Source organism: Pseudorca crassidens, chromosome 8 (assembly GCF_039906515.1).
Source record: "Pseudorca crassidens isolate mPseCra1 chromosome 8, mPseCra1.hap1, whole genome shotgun sequence".
Lineage (NCBI taxonomy): Eukaryota > Metazoa > Chordata > Mammalia > Artiodactyla > Delphinidae > Pseudorca > Pseudorca crassidens.
The window spans coordinates 73,958,177-73,973,464 of NC_090303.1; the positions used below are offsets into that span (position 1 = coordinate 73,958,177).

The 15,288-nt window shown below is 40.0% G+C and overlaps 1 protein-coding gene across 1 annotated transcript in view; it reads left to right on the top strand.

Annotated features, from left to right (window-relative positions):
* Window positions 1–3,056: 3,056 nt before the first annotated feature.
* TES (testin LIM domain protein) overlaps window positions 3,057–15,288 on the top strand; it is a 47,665-nt gene continuing 35,433 nt past the window's right edge. Inside the window, exon 1 of the mRNA XM_067746800.1 lies at window positions 3,057–3,255. Within this exon, the coding sequence (XP_067602901.1) occupies window positions 3,229–3,255 (27 nt within the window). The 5' untranslated portion in view covers window positions 3,057–3,228. The remainder of the gene's footprint in view (window positions 3,256–15,288) is intronic.

Sequence of the window (15,288 nt, forward strand, 5' to 3'; positions counted from 1 at the left end):
TCCCCTGCATCGGCAGACGGACTCTCAACCACTGCGCCACCAGGGAAGCCCTGTGCTTTTCTTGCTCAGCTTTGCTCAATTGTAGTCTTTGATATTCTTTTATTTTGCAATATCCCATGCTGATCTTACTCCATCCATGGCTTTCAATTATTTGTCTATGTAAGATGTTGACTCCTAAATTACCATAGCAGTCCAAGTCTCATCTCTAAGATTTATATTTGGATACCTTACTTCAATACCCCAACCTCAAACCCAATATATTAAAAACTGTACCCTTAGGGAGATCAGCTCCGTGCTTTGCGACCTCCTAGAAGGGTGGGATAAGGAGGGTGGGAGGGAGACGCAACAGGGAAGGGATATGGGGATATACGTATGCATATAGCTGATTCACTTTGTTATACAGCAGAAACTAACACAACACTGTAAAGCAATTATACTCCAATAAAGATGTTAAAAAACAAAACTGTACCCTTTGTCCCCACCTCACCCCCAAGAAAACACAACTAAAAAAACACTGCCTATCATGTATTTTCCCTTTTCCTGAACCAGCTATATAAATGATCAAGCCAGAAACATGTGTCATCTTCTACTCATTTTTCTGTTATCAACTACATCTTGTCACCAAACAATGCCAGTTCTAACTCCTCAATATCTCTTTAGCTTAACACTTGAATAGCTAAATAAGAAATTGAAATCTAATCCTCCTAACTTAATATTTATCTACCTCAAAGTTACCTTCTACATAATTGGCATAGTAATGATTCCAGGTAGAAATCACTGCATTTCACCTTGCCAATGATACACAAAGTGATGCTGGGAGGGTTGAGAGGGAAGAGAGAGAGAAGGGCAAAATATGATGGTAATAAAATGTTTCCAGATATCTTTCTTAGTGTTGTCTCTGAAATCTCACCAAATAAGCCCAAAATTTATGTTACAACATTTGTTTGATGCCTTATTTAAACTGTTTCACTGGACATTTTAAGCTCTCTGAAAGAGATCAAGTTGCCTTGTCATAACTAAACCTCATGCTCATTGGAGCTTACACTGGGTAAAATTTGCAGGGGCCCAAACATTGTAGGATGACTTGGGAAAATGGGATGGGAAAGTTTTACTTAAACTGAGTGAGAAGAAAAATTCATGACCATTTTGGTCATTCCATTTTTAGTTTATTAATAGGATAAGGAAAACATCACATTATAAATCAATGTTCTGTTACTGAACTGAACTTGGGTCTGCTCATCCAATGCACAGTAAAGCTAATCTACTGACATGAGAGGGTGGTGAAGTAAAGTATAGTGTTTATCGCAAGGCACCAAGCAAGGAGAACAGGAAGCTAATGCTCAAAAGACTGGAACTCCCCAATGGCTTTTACAGAAGGGTTTTTAAAGGCAACATCAGGGGTGTGGGCTGCAGGGTGCCTGACCAGCTTGTGCACAATTCTCTGATTGGTCAATGGTGAATTAACAGGGTGCTGTTTCAGGAATCCCTGAAGATTCATTCATTCCAACTGGTCTGGGGTCTACACTCTGGTGGTCAGCAGTTTTCATCTTGGGGGGGAGGGTCTGCTTTCTGCAAAATCAACTCAAGGATATGGTTCAGGATATTATCTATAGCCCTTAAGGAGGAACTAAAGGTCCTTGACTTTATTTTATGGTTAAACTATTATTATTTAGCTTTGCTTGACTGTTTTCCTTTGTTTCTGCATTTTCTCAGTTCTCTGTTTAAATCTGCTCTTTGGAACTTGGGAAAGGCCTAGGTGGCTAAAGCTCTTCTACAGACAAGGAGCAGAGGACACCAGGGGTCTGTCCCTGGGAAGGTCCTGCAGGGTCTTGCTTGGTTTCATGTTGAACAACATTAATAAACAGCCAAGTAAGCAAAGGGTTAAAAGTGTTAGCTAAAATGAATTTGGGGTGTTTTCAGCTACCAAATTTCCAGAGGTAAGGGGGAGAGAAATCTGGACCTATATATCTACATGATTTGGGACTTTTTCCTTTTTAAATTTAGATGCCAGATTAAGAGGTCACCTGCTACCTGACCATTATAATTTTCTGTCATTACCGTGAACTGGGGAAAAAAAAAAAAGATTCTTTTCTTTTAATTAGTCAAAATTCTGTGTTTGCTGTCCCAAACATGCTGGAGACACTGCTTAAAGACTCATGAGCACTAGCTCTGCCCCCAGGAGACTATGAAATTGGGCAGGTCCCTATACCTCTGGGGTCCTCAGTTCCCTGCAAAATGAGAAAGCTAGACTCAATAATCCTTAGGATCCCTTTCAGATCCACCAAGCTAATGGTATATTCATTGCAACTGCTCCTGAATGAGGCCATGATTTGTATCCAGCTCTAGTGCTTCAGTGTTGCTTGTTATGTCTATGAAACTGCTTCATCAAAACATGACGCACATGAGCACCCTCACACCATTTCACACAACAAGGACAAAGGGCAAACCTCTACTTCCAAAGGAATGACATAACCTGTCTCTGAAGTGGTTCACATCATCCTCATCTTTGAACTAACAAGTGCTCAGAAAACACATAACCATCTTCATTGACATTAAGGCTGTGAGAGGAGATTCCCAGTCAGTGCTTGGGACTTGGAGAAAAGCATTTAAGAAAAGGCCATCTCCACAACTTAATAGTGAAATTAGGGTGCAACACCCATCACAAGGATCCCTAACAACCTCCACGATTTCTTTGCTAGGAAAAGAAACCAAGAAGCCAGTAGTGGTATACTACTCCGCTGGACACATATCCAAGGTCCCAAGCAAAAACAGGTACAAGCTTACTGAATGGAAGGGCTCTTCTTCAGTTGGAGGTAGGCTGGGTTCCAATTCTTTACCAGCAGGTCGGCTGAAGGCCAGGGCAGCCTCAGACACCAGGTCAGGGATACTGAATTGCGCTCTGCAGGGCGCCGCCCCGGACGGGGCCCCGCCCCTCACCTTGCCTTCGCCGCGCTCCGGCCACGAAGGTGCGTGCGGCGCTCGGTGATTGGCGGCTGCCCGGCGGGGCCAGGCTGCCATTGGCTGCCTGGGCCTCTTTGTTCCCGGTCCCCGCCTCAGGCCGTCTGTAGCGGACTGGGCGGCGGAAGTTTGACGGCGCCGGGCGAGTGGCTGCGGCAGCGGCGGCGGAGACCCAGCAGTTCTCTCCTAGTACCTGCAGCGGTGCCGGAGGCCAGGCGAGCCTGGGTGTTAGATCCCGGACAGCAGGAGAAACCCCTCTGACACACAGATATGGACTTGGAAGCCAAAGTAAAGAAGGTAGGGCGGCGCGGGCAGCGGGGCAGCGGCCGCTTCACCTGCGCGGGGCGCTGCCCTCTGGCTGCCATTGGCGGGTGGGGCGCACGGGCCACCGGGCCCGAGCCAGCTCTGGGTCTCCGGAACCCGGAGCCCAGGTACCCGACCCTCTCGGTAGAGGGGATCCCCGGCGGCCTCGCAAACTCCTGAAACCTGGGAGCGACGGAGAGTCGTGCGCGCGCGCGCGCGCGAGGGTGGCACGGGACATTTCTCCCCGTCTAACCACGTCCAACGGTTGGAAGTGTTAGAAACTTTCCTTAAGATGTTTCAGCTGCGCCTGTGCCTCCCTAAAAGAAAAGGATGAGGTTAGGGCGCGTTAAGGCGAGGCTGTGACACTACTTCTTCCTGCCTCAGGAAGTTCAACTTTATTAAGCCTCTGTGGTTTGGGGTCACTGATGTGACTTTGACAGCTCAGACCTCCTCCCCGCCCAGCTCGGCTGTCCGAGGCTCTCTAGAGTGAGCGTTGATTGAATGCGCTTCCTTCGCACCCGCGGCTGGTGATAACGTGAAAGGTGATGATGTTTTTTATTTTTTTTTTGGTCATTCATTACTTGACTTCCAAAGCACTGCCTCCCTCTTCCAAAGAAAATGTTCTCCCTGTTTGGCAGCCATCCCCAAAGGACGATTGTCACCAGTGGTTTAGCTCCAGGAGACGTTTCCTGCCTGGCTGCCCTCCGGGCGTCAGTACCCACGGCCCTACCTGAGCCGCTCCCTGATTTGGGGAGCCTTACGTTTCTTGGCAGAAAGGGGTGGGGGACCACACTGTGTCTGAAAAGGAATGCTGATGTCACATTGCAGTGTAACGTTCGGTGTGAAAGGTCTCATTCCAGGGAATTGCTCATATTTACTTTGCGGTAAATTTAAGCTAGCTGCTTCTTATCAAATAAGGAAGGAAGTTTTGCAGAGAGAAAAAGGGGAAAAAATAGAACCTAATTTTCTTCTCTTGCCCACTGTGGGTTGCCAACATTGCCATTATTTCATCTTCTAAAGACAAAGTTCCTGACCTGAGCATTAATTCTGTTTCATGCCCAGAACTGGATTTTTGAAAATGTATGCAAGTGCAAAATAGTAGGTCAGGAGGCTGTTGAAAAATGAAAACCTGCGGTGGGAAAAAAAGTTTGCCCCTTATGGCTAGAACCGGCACTCAAAACGGAATCCAAGGACGGGAAAACATAGTGTAAATTCTGACAGTCCTGATTGCATTCTGTTATCTTCCAGTTTGGTTTCTTATTTTCTTTGCTTTTAGATGACACTAAAATTTTTTGTTAATTTTGCTTGCTACTAGGAAAGCATTTTGTTTGCCGCTAATTAGTCTTCTGTTGATGAACACTTCTTATTTTGTTTTTCAAGTGGGAAAGAATGGGTAATTTAGTACTTGTCAAAAATTTGGGAGGTCTTGTCTATGCTTAAACATATATTGCTTCAAAAATTACTTTTTAAATGTTAACATCCTTTGGGAGGGGAGGAATGAATGCGTGAAGCACAGAGGATTTTTTTGGGGAAGTGAAACTACTCTGTATGCTACTATAATGGTGGTTACATGTCATTATATATTTTTCAAAACCCACAGAATGAACAACACCAAGAGTGGACCCTAAAATAAACTATGGACGTTGGGGGATGATGATGTGCCAGTGTAGGTTCATCATTTGTAACAAATGTACCACTCGGATGTGGGATATTGACACTGGAGGAAGCTTCGAAAGGGAGTAGGGAGATATATGGGAATGCTGTCCCTTCTGCTAAATTTTGCTGAGAACCTAAAACTGCTCTGAAAAATAACATCTACTTATAAGAAAAAAAAAAATCAACATCCAAAAGTGATTTTGAAATTATTTGAGACAAAGAACAAGTAATTCTGAGGGAGAAAGTACAGAGTTAAGAATTACATGTGCTAGGAAGGGAAAAATCCAGACATTATTTATAAACAATTTACTTAGTTTTAGAATGTGGATTATAATAAGTAATGCTCTTGATATATGGTGTAATTTTTCTCCTCCATCTCCCCTTTACTTTAAAAGGTTATCTTTTCAACCAAGAATCTTATCCTTCTCTCTAATCCTCCTTCTCCCCTTCCCCCACCCTCAAGAAAAAGGATTCCATAAGTTTAAAGCTTTTACAGACAATACCATGACTGTAACAAATCCTTGTTTCACTACTTTGTCATCACTGGTGATTCTCAGGACAGAGTCCTTAACTAGTAAATTGCAAAGTACTAAAAGATCCCAAAGGTGTCCAATTTGACTGCCAACCATACCCTCTGTGTCTGTGCAGGACCCTTGACAGACTTAATGTTCTGTGAATTCAACAAAATGTTTCCCAGCACAAAGAATTTAGAGGTCCCAGGAACACATTTCATAATCTCAAAAAGAAACTTGCATTCCCTTTAGAAATTGCTTTCTAAGACACCAGAAGAAGGAAACATTACAAGATCATCTCTGATCTATGATCAGAGCCTTCTTACCCTATTTTGGTACCTAGATAGTTTTCAGGTCTCCTTTCTTTTTGACTTGGGTATACAAGAAAACTAATAGTTTGAATGTACCTTTTAAAAAGCGTGGTTGGAAGTTGGAACAAAGACACAACCATTTAAGTAAAACAATTTGACTTCTGGTTTAAGATACATGGCATTTTTTCCTTCTAAAACCCTTGTACTGTTGTTTTCATAAGAAATTTTCTCCAGGCAGATGATAAATGTTACTTTCCTTTCCCATTAACATTTTGTGTAAAAAGAATTAAAAAGGGTTGTCTTTATTTCACAACCACCTAGGTGGATGATACTATTATAAGATTCTTTGTTTATAAAATGAGAACTTGGGTGTCCATATCATTGGCATAAATTTGGATTCATTACCAGTTAAAACACACAGTCACAAAGGCAAGGAATTTTTATAATTAGATTTTACTATATTTTGTTTTGTTTGAGGTAAGTGAGCTGTTGCTAGGATGTGAGAGCTAGTTTGGTTATACAGAGTTTTTGTTTCAATAATATTTTAGAGTAGAATTTGACTTTTACGTATTGGCCCTGTCGTCTGAGTTATTTGTCTAGATCTCTTCATTATAATTGACTTCGTGTAAGTAGACCCTATGTTTGCTTGGAAAAAGCAATGGACTTTGAGAAGCAGAAAGAGAGTCTCATTTTGGTGGTGACTGGTAGATCATGGCCCACAGCCAGATGTTTTCTTCTTTCCTTTCTGTGTTACTCTTCCATGAGAATCACTTTTTTTCCCTTTAAAAACATACCAGAGAGAAAGAGAACTCTAGTAATTTCCCTTATGCTGCCTGGAATTGCTGCAGAGCTTTAAATTTTACACCTTATTCATTGTTTGTCTCCATTCTAACCTCCATCTTTTGATCCTTCCTGATGTCTTGCATTTTTTTTCTTAGGACTCTTTTGTTTCTTTAATTTAATTTTAAAAAGATGAGATGTACTTTAAAGATTACAAGTCACTAAAAACCCCCTTTCTCAGCATCCAAACATGTTTTGAAAGCTTCTGTCATTTGCCAAAAAAACAAAATGAAACCAAGTGATTGCGCTTGGAAAGAGTACTGAACCACAAAGATTGTTTCCATTAGAAATTAGAATGAGCCTTTTCTCTAAGGTGGCCCCTGATTGAATGGAAAAGGCAAGTAAATGGTGACCTGGAGGCAGAAATCTACAGTTGAATTCTCTGCTTGAAGCCATTCTTTCTGCGAGAATCATTGGCAAGGCTTGGGGTAATGGGAGGGCAGCGTGCTTCCAGGGCTTTACCTTAGAGGCAGTTACTCTCTCAGAACAAGTATAGAATAAAGTGGTCCTCAGTGGGGCTTTTATCTCTTCCAACCCATAGTATCAGTCATTACATTAATTGGATATGAAAAGTCACTTTCTCTAACTTGGTCTGAATATTGGTTTGAATAGAACTGTAGTAGGTTATCTATTGATTTTGTTCCTTAACTTTATCCTATGAAGTAGAATTAGTGATTTATGTCTCTGCTGGCTGTTAGCTGTGTACCATCATCTCTCTCCTTGACTTTGCTTGCTCACCTTCAATACTAAATACTACTCATCTTTAAAGACACACTCCTTACCCTACCCACACCACACATCACCCTCCAGGTGATCTTTCTTCTTGTTCCTATCTGGATGGAAAATCTTTCTTCTGTATTCCCAAAGTATGTCCTCATAACTCTTAGGACATTCATCACTTTCTCCCTCTAGATTATAGTCTTCTTCTTACCTAGATTGCAAGCTTCTTGAGAGTGAAATTCATATCCTATTTATACTTGTATAGTTATTTTGTTTGCTGTTCAAAGCAATTTATGAAGTAGATCTTAGCCTCACTTTAAGGATAAAGAAACTAAGGCTTAGATACATTAATCTGAAACTGGCAGAACCTAACTGTGATCTTGAACCATAGTTTTCAGAATCCATGCAACTCCCATCATGCCACCTAGCCTGAGTCCTCTGATATCCTTTGCCTTGATCACTACATGTATGTTTGAATGAAGTACCCTAATATAAAAAGAGAAATAACCTGAGGTCTGTTTCAACATTTTTTATTGGTTTGTTTAAAGGAATTATATTGGAAGAAATGGTTTCTATTCCAATAAAATTACCACCCTACTGGTTTTCTACATTTTATTTATACTTTATCCATGGTTATATGTATGCCCTTTAGTGTAAGTTGCCTTTGACCTTCTTTGCACGGAAACAAGTCTAAATAAGTAAAAATATCATGAAAAGGAACTTCTGCGAGACTTTTACAGTCAAAGAAATTCCATAAGCTCCAATAATATTCTGGAACGTATCTTCTGGATTCTTCCAACTTCCCAGCTTTTGTTGGGAGCAATGATAATGCTGCCTCCTAGCTACTTAATATGGTTCTGAACAATAGCGACCCTGCTTTTGGCTCTCTGCTTTGGGATTTCAACCAGTGACATCTGGAATTGTATAGAGGCACTCATGGTTGGCCTGTTCAAGAATCTGTTCTACCTGCTGAAGCCCAGACTTGATAGAAAGCCTTACACATAGCATGGTAGGCTAAACCTCTCTTTCTCCTAGCAGCAAAGTGCTCAAAGTGCCACTGGAATGGCAGACCAGGCAGCTTAGAATAGAGCAGTTAAAAACAAAAAAAGTTCAATGCTAGGAAGAGAACTGTTCATTAAAGAGCTACCGAAAAGCAGTAGGAAACACCAAAATGTTGAACTGTTTTGTGAGGCTCTCACTGAGCTCTAGGATGATACCAGCATTGTGAGCACGAAATTAACATCATGGACCATCAGGGTTACTCTGAGGGGCCTATTTAGTAGAAAGAGAATGATAAATTGGTAAAAGAGTACTACTTCCTATGTTCTTTTTCTGAGAACCAGAAGTAGTTTGCCCCATGCTAATCTGAATATGTTTTTTACAAACCAGATCACTACAATGTGTTCAGAAATTAGAAAAGGTCAGTAAGTGCCAGTATAGGTAAAGAGCTGTAGTAGTATACAGAAAGATCTTCTGTACTATATCAGCTTTCTCACTCCTGTTTATCAGTATGATATCATTAAATTCACTCTGGGCTGAGAGTTAGTAGATCTGGGTCCACTCTAGTTTTTGTGATCTTGGCTACTTTGGATTTCAGTTTTCATATCTATAAAAATCAATAGGGGGGCTTCCCTGGTGGAGCAGTGGTTGAGAGTCCGCCTGCCGATGCAGGGAGCACGGGTTCATGCCCCGGTCCGGGCAGATCCCACATGCCGCGAAGCGGCTGGGCCCGTGAGCCATGGCCACTGAGCCTGCGCGTGTGGAGCCTGTGCTCCGCAACGGGAGAGGCCACAACAGTGAGAGGCCCGCGTACCGCAAAAAAAAAAAAAAAAAAAAAATCAATAGGGGAACCAAGTGATTTCTAAGATTTCTTAAAACGCTGTTACTCTTTTTGACTATGGAAAACATTATAGTTTACTAAGTATAATAGTGTTCCACAGTGCTTAAAAATCATACAAGCCAAGAATATATAAATATATGTGATTTTAATGAAATGGCATGTATATACTCCTGTGAAGTCCATGAGAAAAATGAAATAATTTTTTTCATAGATCTTAGCTGTTTTTCAACTTGTTTTTACTTAATTAGTTTGCCTTTTAAATATTTGTGGGGATTTGAAGACATTAAGTTTAATTAATTTAAATCTGTAGTATAAAGCTTCAAAGGCATATAAACTGCTCTGTTAGCATGAGTCAAATAAGCCTAGGCATGATGTATCACTTTCCTTGGTACTTAATTACAGGAAAGTGAAAAATAATGGAGCTTTTATTGTCTTTAAAAGTTATCTCTCCCCAAATAAGATGAGTCATTTAAAAACTATGTGAGTAGTTTATGTGCAAAGCACTGTTCTAAACTCTGGGGGTATAGTGTGAACAAAAAGGCAAGGTACCTTGTATTATAGAACTTACACTGTTGAGAGGAATGATAGAGCAAAAAAAAGTAAATGAAAGTAAATGACAAAATAAATGATAGAAAGTAAGCGCAAATGGGATTATACCCCTTAGTGAACTCTTTACAGGTCAGGAGTACATTAGATTTCCAACACAGAATGTCCTTTTTTTTTTTTTTTTTTAATAAATTTACTTTTTTATTTTTGGCTGTGTTGGGTCTTCATTGCTGCATGCGGGCTTTCTCTAGCTGCAGCGAGCAGGGGCTACTCTTCGTTGTGGTGTGTGGGCTTCTCATTGTGGTGCCTTCTCTTGTTGCTGAGCACGGGCTCTAGGTGTGCTGGCTTCAGTAGTTGTGGTGTGTGGGCTCTAGAGCACAGGCTCAGTAGTTGTGGCGCACAGGCTGTGGCATGTGGGATCTTCCTGGACCAAGGCTTGAACCCATGTCCCCTGCATTGGCAGGCAGATTCTTAACCACTGCGCCATGAGGGAAGTCCCAGAATATCCTAATTTAGTGGTGATTCTTGGTATTGGTTCCCGGTTTTGCAAACTTTGTAATTAGGGGTTATTATTTATCTTAAGTAATGGCAAATGAAAAAGAGATGAGAAGGTAGCTTTTATGTATTAGAATATAAAAAAGCTCATAATTAGATAAAGCTAAAATATTTACAATCTTACACCTATAAAATACACAAACTGTCTTTTGCCTGATTACAAATGCTCTGCAAGAGTCATTCCTGTATTGCGTTTACTGTTTACAGTCATTACTAATTTTTGTTTGGTAACTACTGTCATGGTACCTGAAAGAATGACTTTTAAAAATCTGTTTATTAGATCATTAATATATAGTACATTTAGGAAATTATTTTGCTTTTTACAAAGTGGTGATGTTCAGGGAGCATTATATAAATTATGAATTATGAAATCAACTTTTTCAAGGAGAGGAAAATAGAGAAAAGACTAACCAAAATCAAAATGGGTTTTAAAACCTCATAAATTTTCAAGATCTTAAGGAAAAATAGTTTGATAATTGATAAATTCACCCCTAGTCTTTGAGTAAAATCCATATATTAAACCTTGCCTTAAGCACTGTTATTAGAGGATTAAATTTAGAGGTTATGCTTTTCAGCTGTCTAGCTCCAATCTTTGATTTTCCTATAAAAGAGCTCAAGTCATATTTGGTTTCACTTATTTTTCTAAGTACCTGATCTACCTAACTCCCTACTTGAATAATAGGAAATTAGATAATAATATGCCTGACTGTAATTTTCTAATGAAAGTTCATGCTGTGACCCTAAAATGACTTTTTAATTACTTTTCTTTCTTTCTTCTCAACCACTTTAATCACTGTTCATTGCCAGTGACAAGAACATTAAGAAAGAACAGAAGGTGATAGAGGAAAGAACGAAAAGAAACTTACTTGGTATACTTTGGGAACAGTGCTATGAAAGTGTTTCATGTTTCTATCACAATGAGTATTTAGCTATAAAAACTGGTTGATTCTAGGTATCGTTACTTTTATTTCGGTCATATTCAACAAAGGAGAAGAGCATAGCTCAGGATTGCCAATTTCTCTTACCCTTGGCTAGTCTGCCAAGAAAGCAGGACTGCTTGGGTTTGAGCACGGCTTGAGGCGGGGAACTGTAGGAGAAGCCAGGCATTGAGCATTGCTGAGAGCTTATCTGCCAAATGACAGCCAGGCTCCCAGTATATAAATATAGTTAATCTCTGAATGAGGCTGGATCATCCTCAAATCACAAGTGATTCAGCCTGTGTTTATTACGGTGACATTCTGACCACCATACAGATTTTAAAAAGGGGTTTCAGGTTGTCTGTTGGTTATAAAGGTTCTTATCTGAACAGTGAGCCTAGCAAAAAGGAGGCTGAAAGCCTAGCACCAATGCCTTGGTGCTGAGTCCATTAATAAGTCTGCCGCCACCATGAACTTGCCTGTGCTTTGTTTGAAGATGAAATGATATCATGTTTCATTGCAAAATGATTATGCAAATGTTAGGTGGATTTTTATTTCTGTAAGTGTAACATCATAGATGTCTTGATAGAATGAGTCACAAAGTAAAGGTAAAGAATGTATTTCCTTCATGGGGTACTGGCCTACAATAAAAATAATCGGGGGTTAAACAAAACAAAGTCACCCTCTGTTTTTCATAGAGAATATTAAAAGTTTAGTTTAAATGTAAGACTACAGAATCTCAACTCCTTTTCTATCAATATTACCTGTGGAGCTTGTATCCCCCAAAATACTGTGATGTCAGCTTTGGTGGATAAAAGAAGGAAGGTAGGCAAGCTAGCTAGTGGGCAAGACATGTACGTTAACTACAGTGCTAGATAGAATGAAATAAGTGCTGTATGCTGTAATACAGTGTTGCTCAAAATATCTATGTTGAAGAACCATTTTTTCAAAACTCTGAATCTGTCATGGGCCGATACTTTTAAAACAAAAAAAAATGAATTACTAAAAGGAAAAAAAGACAAATACGAGGCCAATTTTTAAAAAAATAAGTATATCAGACATAAAACTACTGTCAAGTTGCTTAACAATTCCTAATTGCTTTCTCTCAGTTTCTTTCTATGTCTGATCACAGACTGGTAACCAACAGTTTGCAGACTGCCACACTTTGTAGCAGTGCAATAATAGGAATAGACAACTACAGTATCCCCCCCCCTTATCTGCGGGGAATATGTTCCAAGACCTGCAGTGGATTCCTGAAACCCCAGATAGTACCAAACCCTATATATACTGCTTTTTCCTATACATACATACCTTTGATAAAGTTTAATTTATAAATTAGGCAACATTAAGAGATGAACAACAATAATAATAAAATAGAAAAATTATAGCAATATGCTGTAGTAATAAAAGTTTTGTGGATGTGGCCTCTCTCCTTAATTAACTTCTTCAACTCTGCCACAGATTCAGCAGTGGCTTCTTTATTGGCAGACGCGGCCTCTCCAGTAATTTTTATATTTTTCTTTCCAAACCTATTCCTGAATCTTTATAACCATCCCTTACTTGCAGTAAATGCTGTTAACACATTTTAGGGGATCCCTTGCTGAAGTCTTCATGTGGGCTCTATTGCTTTCTGGTGCCACATGTTACTACCAACTGGAACATGTTTTCTGTTTGTGTGTCCCACCCACAAATTTAATGTCTTTTCCATCTTAAATAAGCAATTAGCATGCACTGTGTGGCCATAACTTCTGCAGTTTGAGGTGCGACAGCAACATTAACAGGAATTTCTTTTTCCTTCTTCACAATTTCATGGATAGAAGATTCCTTCTTACCATAGATCTTAGCAGCATCAGCATACAATTTTTGTTTGTTTGTTTGTTAAGTGGAGAACTTTCACCTTTTCACCTAAAGGAAGCACTTTAAGGCTCCTGTTTGGCAGATCCGAATTGCTAGCATCGCTGCTTCTGCACTTGGCCAGCGATTTTTATTTTGGCTGGCCAAAAATTAATTCTGTTATTTCACTAACACTTTGCAGGTTATTACAGTCTATAGTTACACGTGACACAGCTGTAAATTCTTCCAGTTTTCATGAAGTGCTGTCTTCAATCCACTCTTCTGTAGAAGCAAAGGAGCATTCTCTAGCACTGTGAGTTTCATTTTCACTTTCCATATCAGAATAGATCACTAAGGTTTTTTTGTCTTTTTGTTGGTCTAATATTCACATCATCTGAATCAGAACTATATTCTGAAGAACTATCATTTTCTGAGACACTAGTATATATGTCGCTCAGACAGTCAGAGAAAGTATCTGCATAAAATTCACCGAAAAATTCTTCTTCACTCAACATTTCGCAATGCATCATTTTTGAAAGTTTTACATTTATAATATACACAAGATTGGAACAAAAACCTAACGGAGCAAAATGTGAATGATAATGACAATCATAAGTTGTATAATGAACCCTTGATCAATTTTAAGCTCTAACAACTTCTCATGTTATGTTAATTGTACCACTGTCTAAAAACGTATTGATACGTCTTCGGTCAATAACGTTCTGGTAACAAAAGACGAATTAATACGTCTCCAGTCAATAATGTGTTTAAGTAAAAATAAGGGTTACTTGAACACAAGCACTGCAATGTACTGCAACAGTCAGTCTGATAACCAAGTTGGCTACTAAGTGACTACCTAGCTGGATAAACTGGACAAAGGGATGATTCGTATCCAAGGCAGGACTGAGCAAAGGCTGGAGATTTCATCACGCTACTCAGAATGCAATTTAAAACTTAGGAATTGTTTATTTCTGAAATTTTCCATTTTATATACATATACATATATATATATATATATTTTTTTTTTTTGTGGTACGCGGGCCTCTCACCGCCGGTGTCTCCCCCCCCCGCCCGTGGAGCACAGGCTCCGGACACGCAGGCCCAGCGGCCACGGCCCACGGGCCCAGCCGCTCCACGGCACGCGGGATCCTCCTGGACCGGGGCACGAACCCGCGCCCCCCACACCGGCAGGCGGACCCCCCAACCACTGTGCCACCAGGGAAGCCCTCCATTTAATATTTTTGTATCATGGTTGACCATGTATAACTGAAACCATAGAAAGCAAAAATGTGGATATGGGGTGGCTACTGTATTATGAAGTTTCAGAAGCAGAAGTAATTTAATTGGGTAGATTGGGAACAACATTATGGAGGAAACAACATTCAAACTAACTTCTGTAGGATAAATAAGGTTTCAGTAGGCAAAGAAGGAATTCCAGGAAGAATAAATAAATGAACCAAAGAAACAAGGCTGCAAAAAGTCGGTAAACCCTTGGTATTCACACCATAACATTTTCAGTGTTGACGCTTCTAAAACAAAGCCAAGGCACATGATCTGTAGTGATTTGGGACTTTCCTAGATTTCAGGTTTGAATTTAGGAAGTGTGCCACTGAGCTTGTACAGGAACCTAACCTACTGCTGAGGATCTATATCTTTATCCTAATCTTGATTTTTATTTAATACACTTTGTCATCTCTTGAGGTAGAGGAGGAAATTTCACTGGCGTCTAGCTGATATAGTCTGGGCTTGGTTCCAAGCTGTGGGTTGGGACTACGTTGGCTCCCCGTATCTTTCATCTTCCTTAGATCATTGGATATCTTAAGCAAAAGTTTGGAGCAATAGCGGGCATGTCCAACTGCAGGAGCACATTTTAAGCCTCTGCTTGTGTCACAGCAGTCACATGTCCAAGTTCAAACTCAAGGGGAGGAAAAGTCCAGTTTAATGACTATGAGGCAAGAGTGTGGATGTTTAATAACTACTTGGGAATGAAGAATTGGGATCATTACTTCAGCCTATCACATATTCTACAGTGGGATTTTTTTTTTTAAATTTGGGGGTATAAGTATACTTTTCTGAAGTTCTCTCATGTATCAGGAGTCCATTCTGAGAAGATATTCTGCACAGTTTCATAGACAGCTGGTATTTCAAAGCAGGGTAGTTTTTGACCCTTCTGAAAAATTATAAAGGAAAATTGACCCTGGGGTATCCTTTACTTGATTTTTAGAGGGTTCTTTTTTTCATTTAGTCACTCTTCTGTTAGTTTTGAGACTAACAGACTTCTCCAAATTCATCCCAGC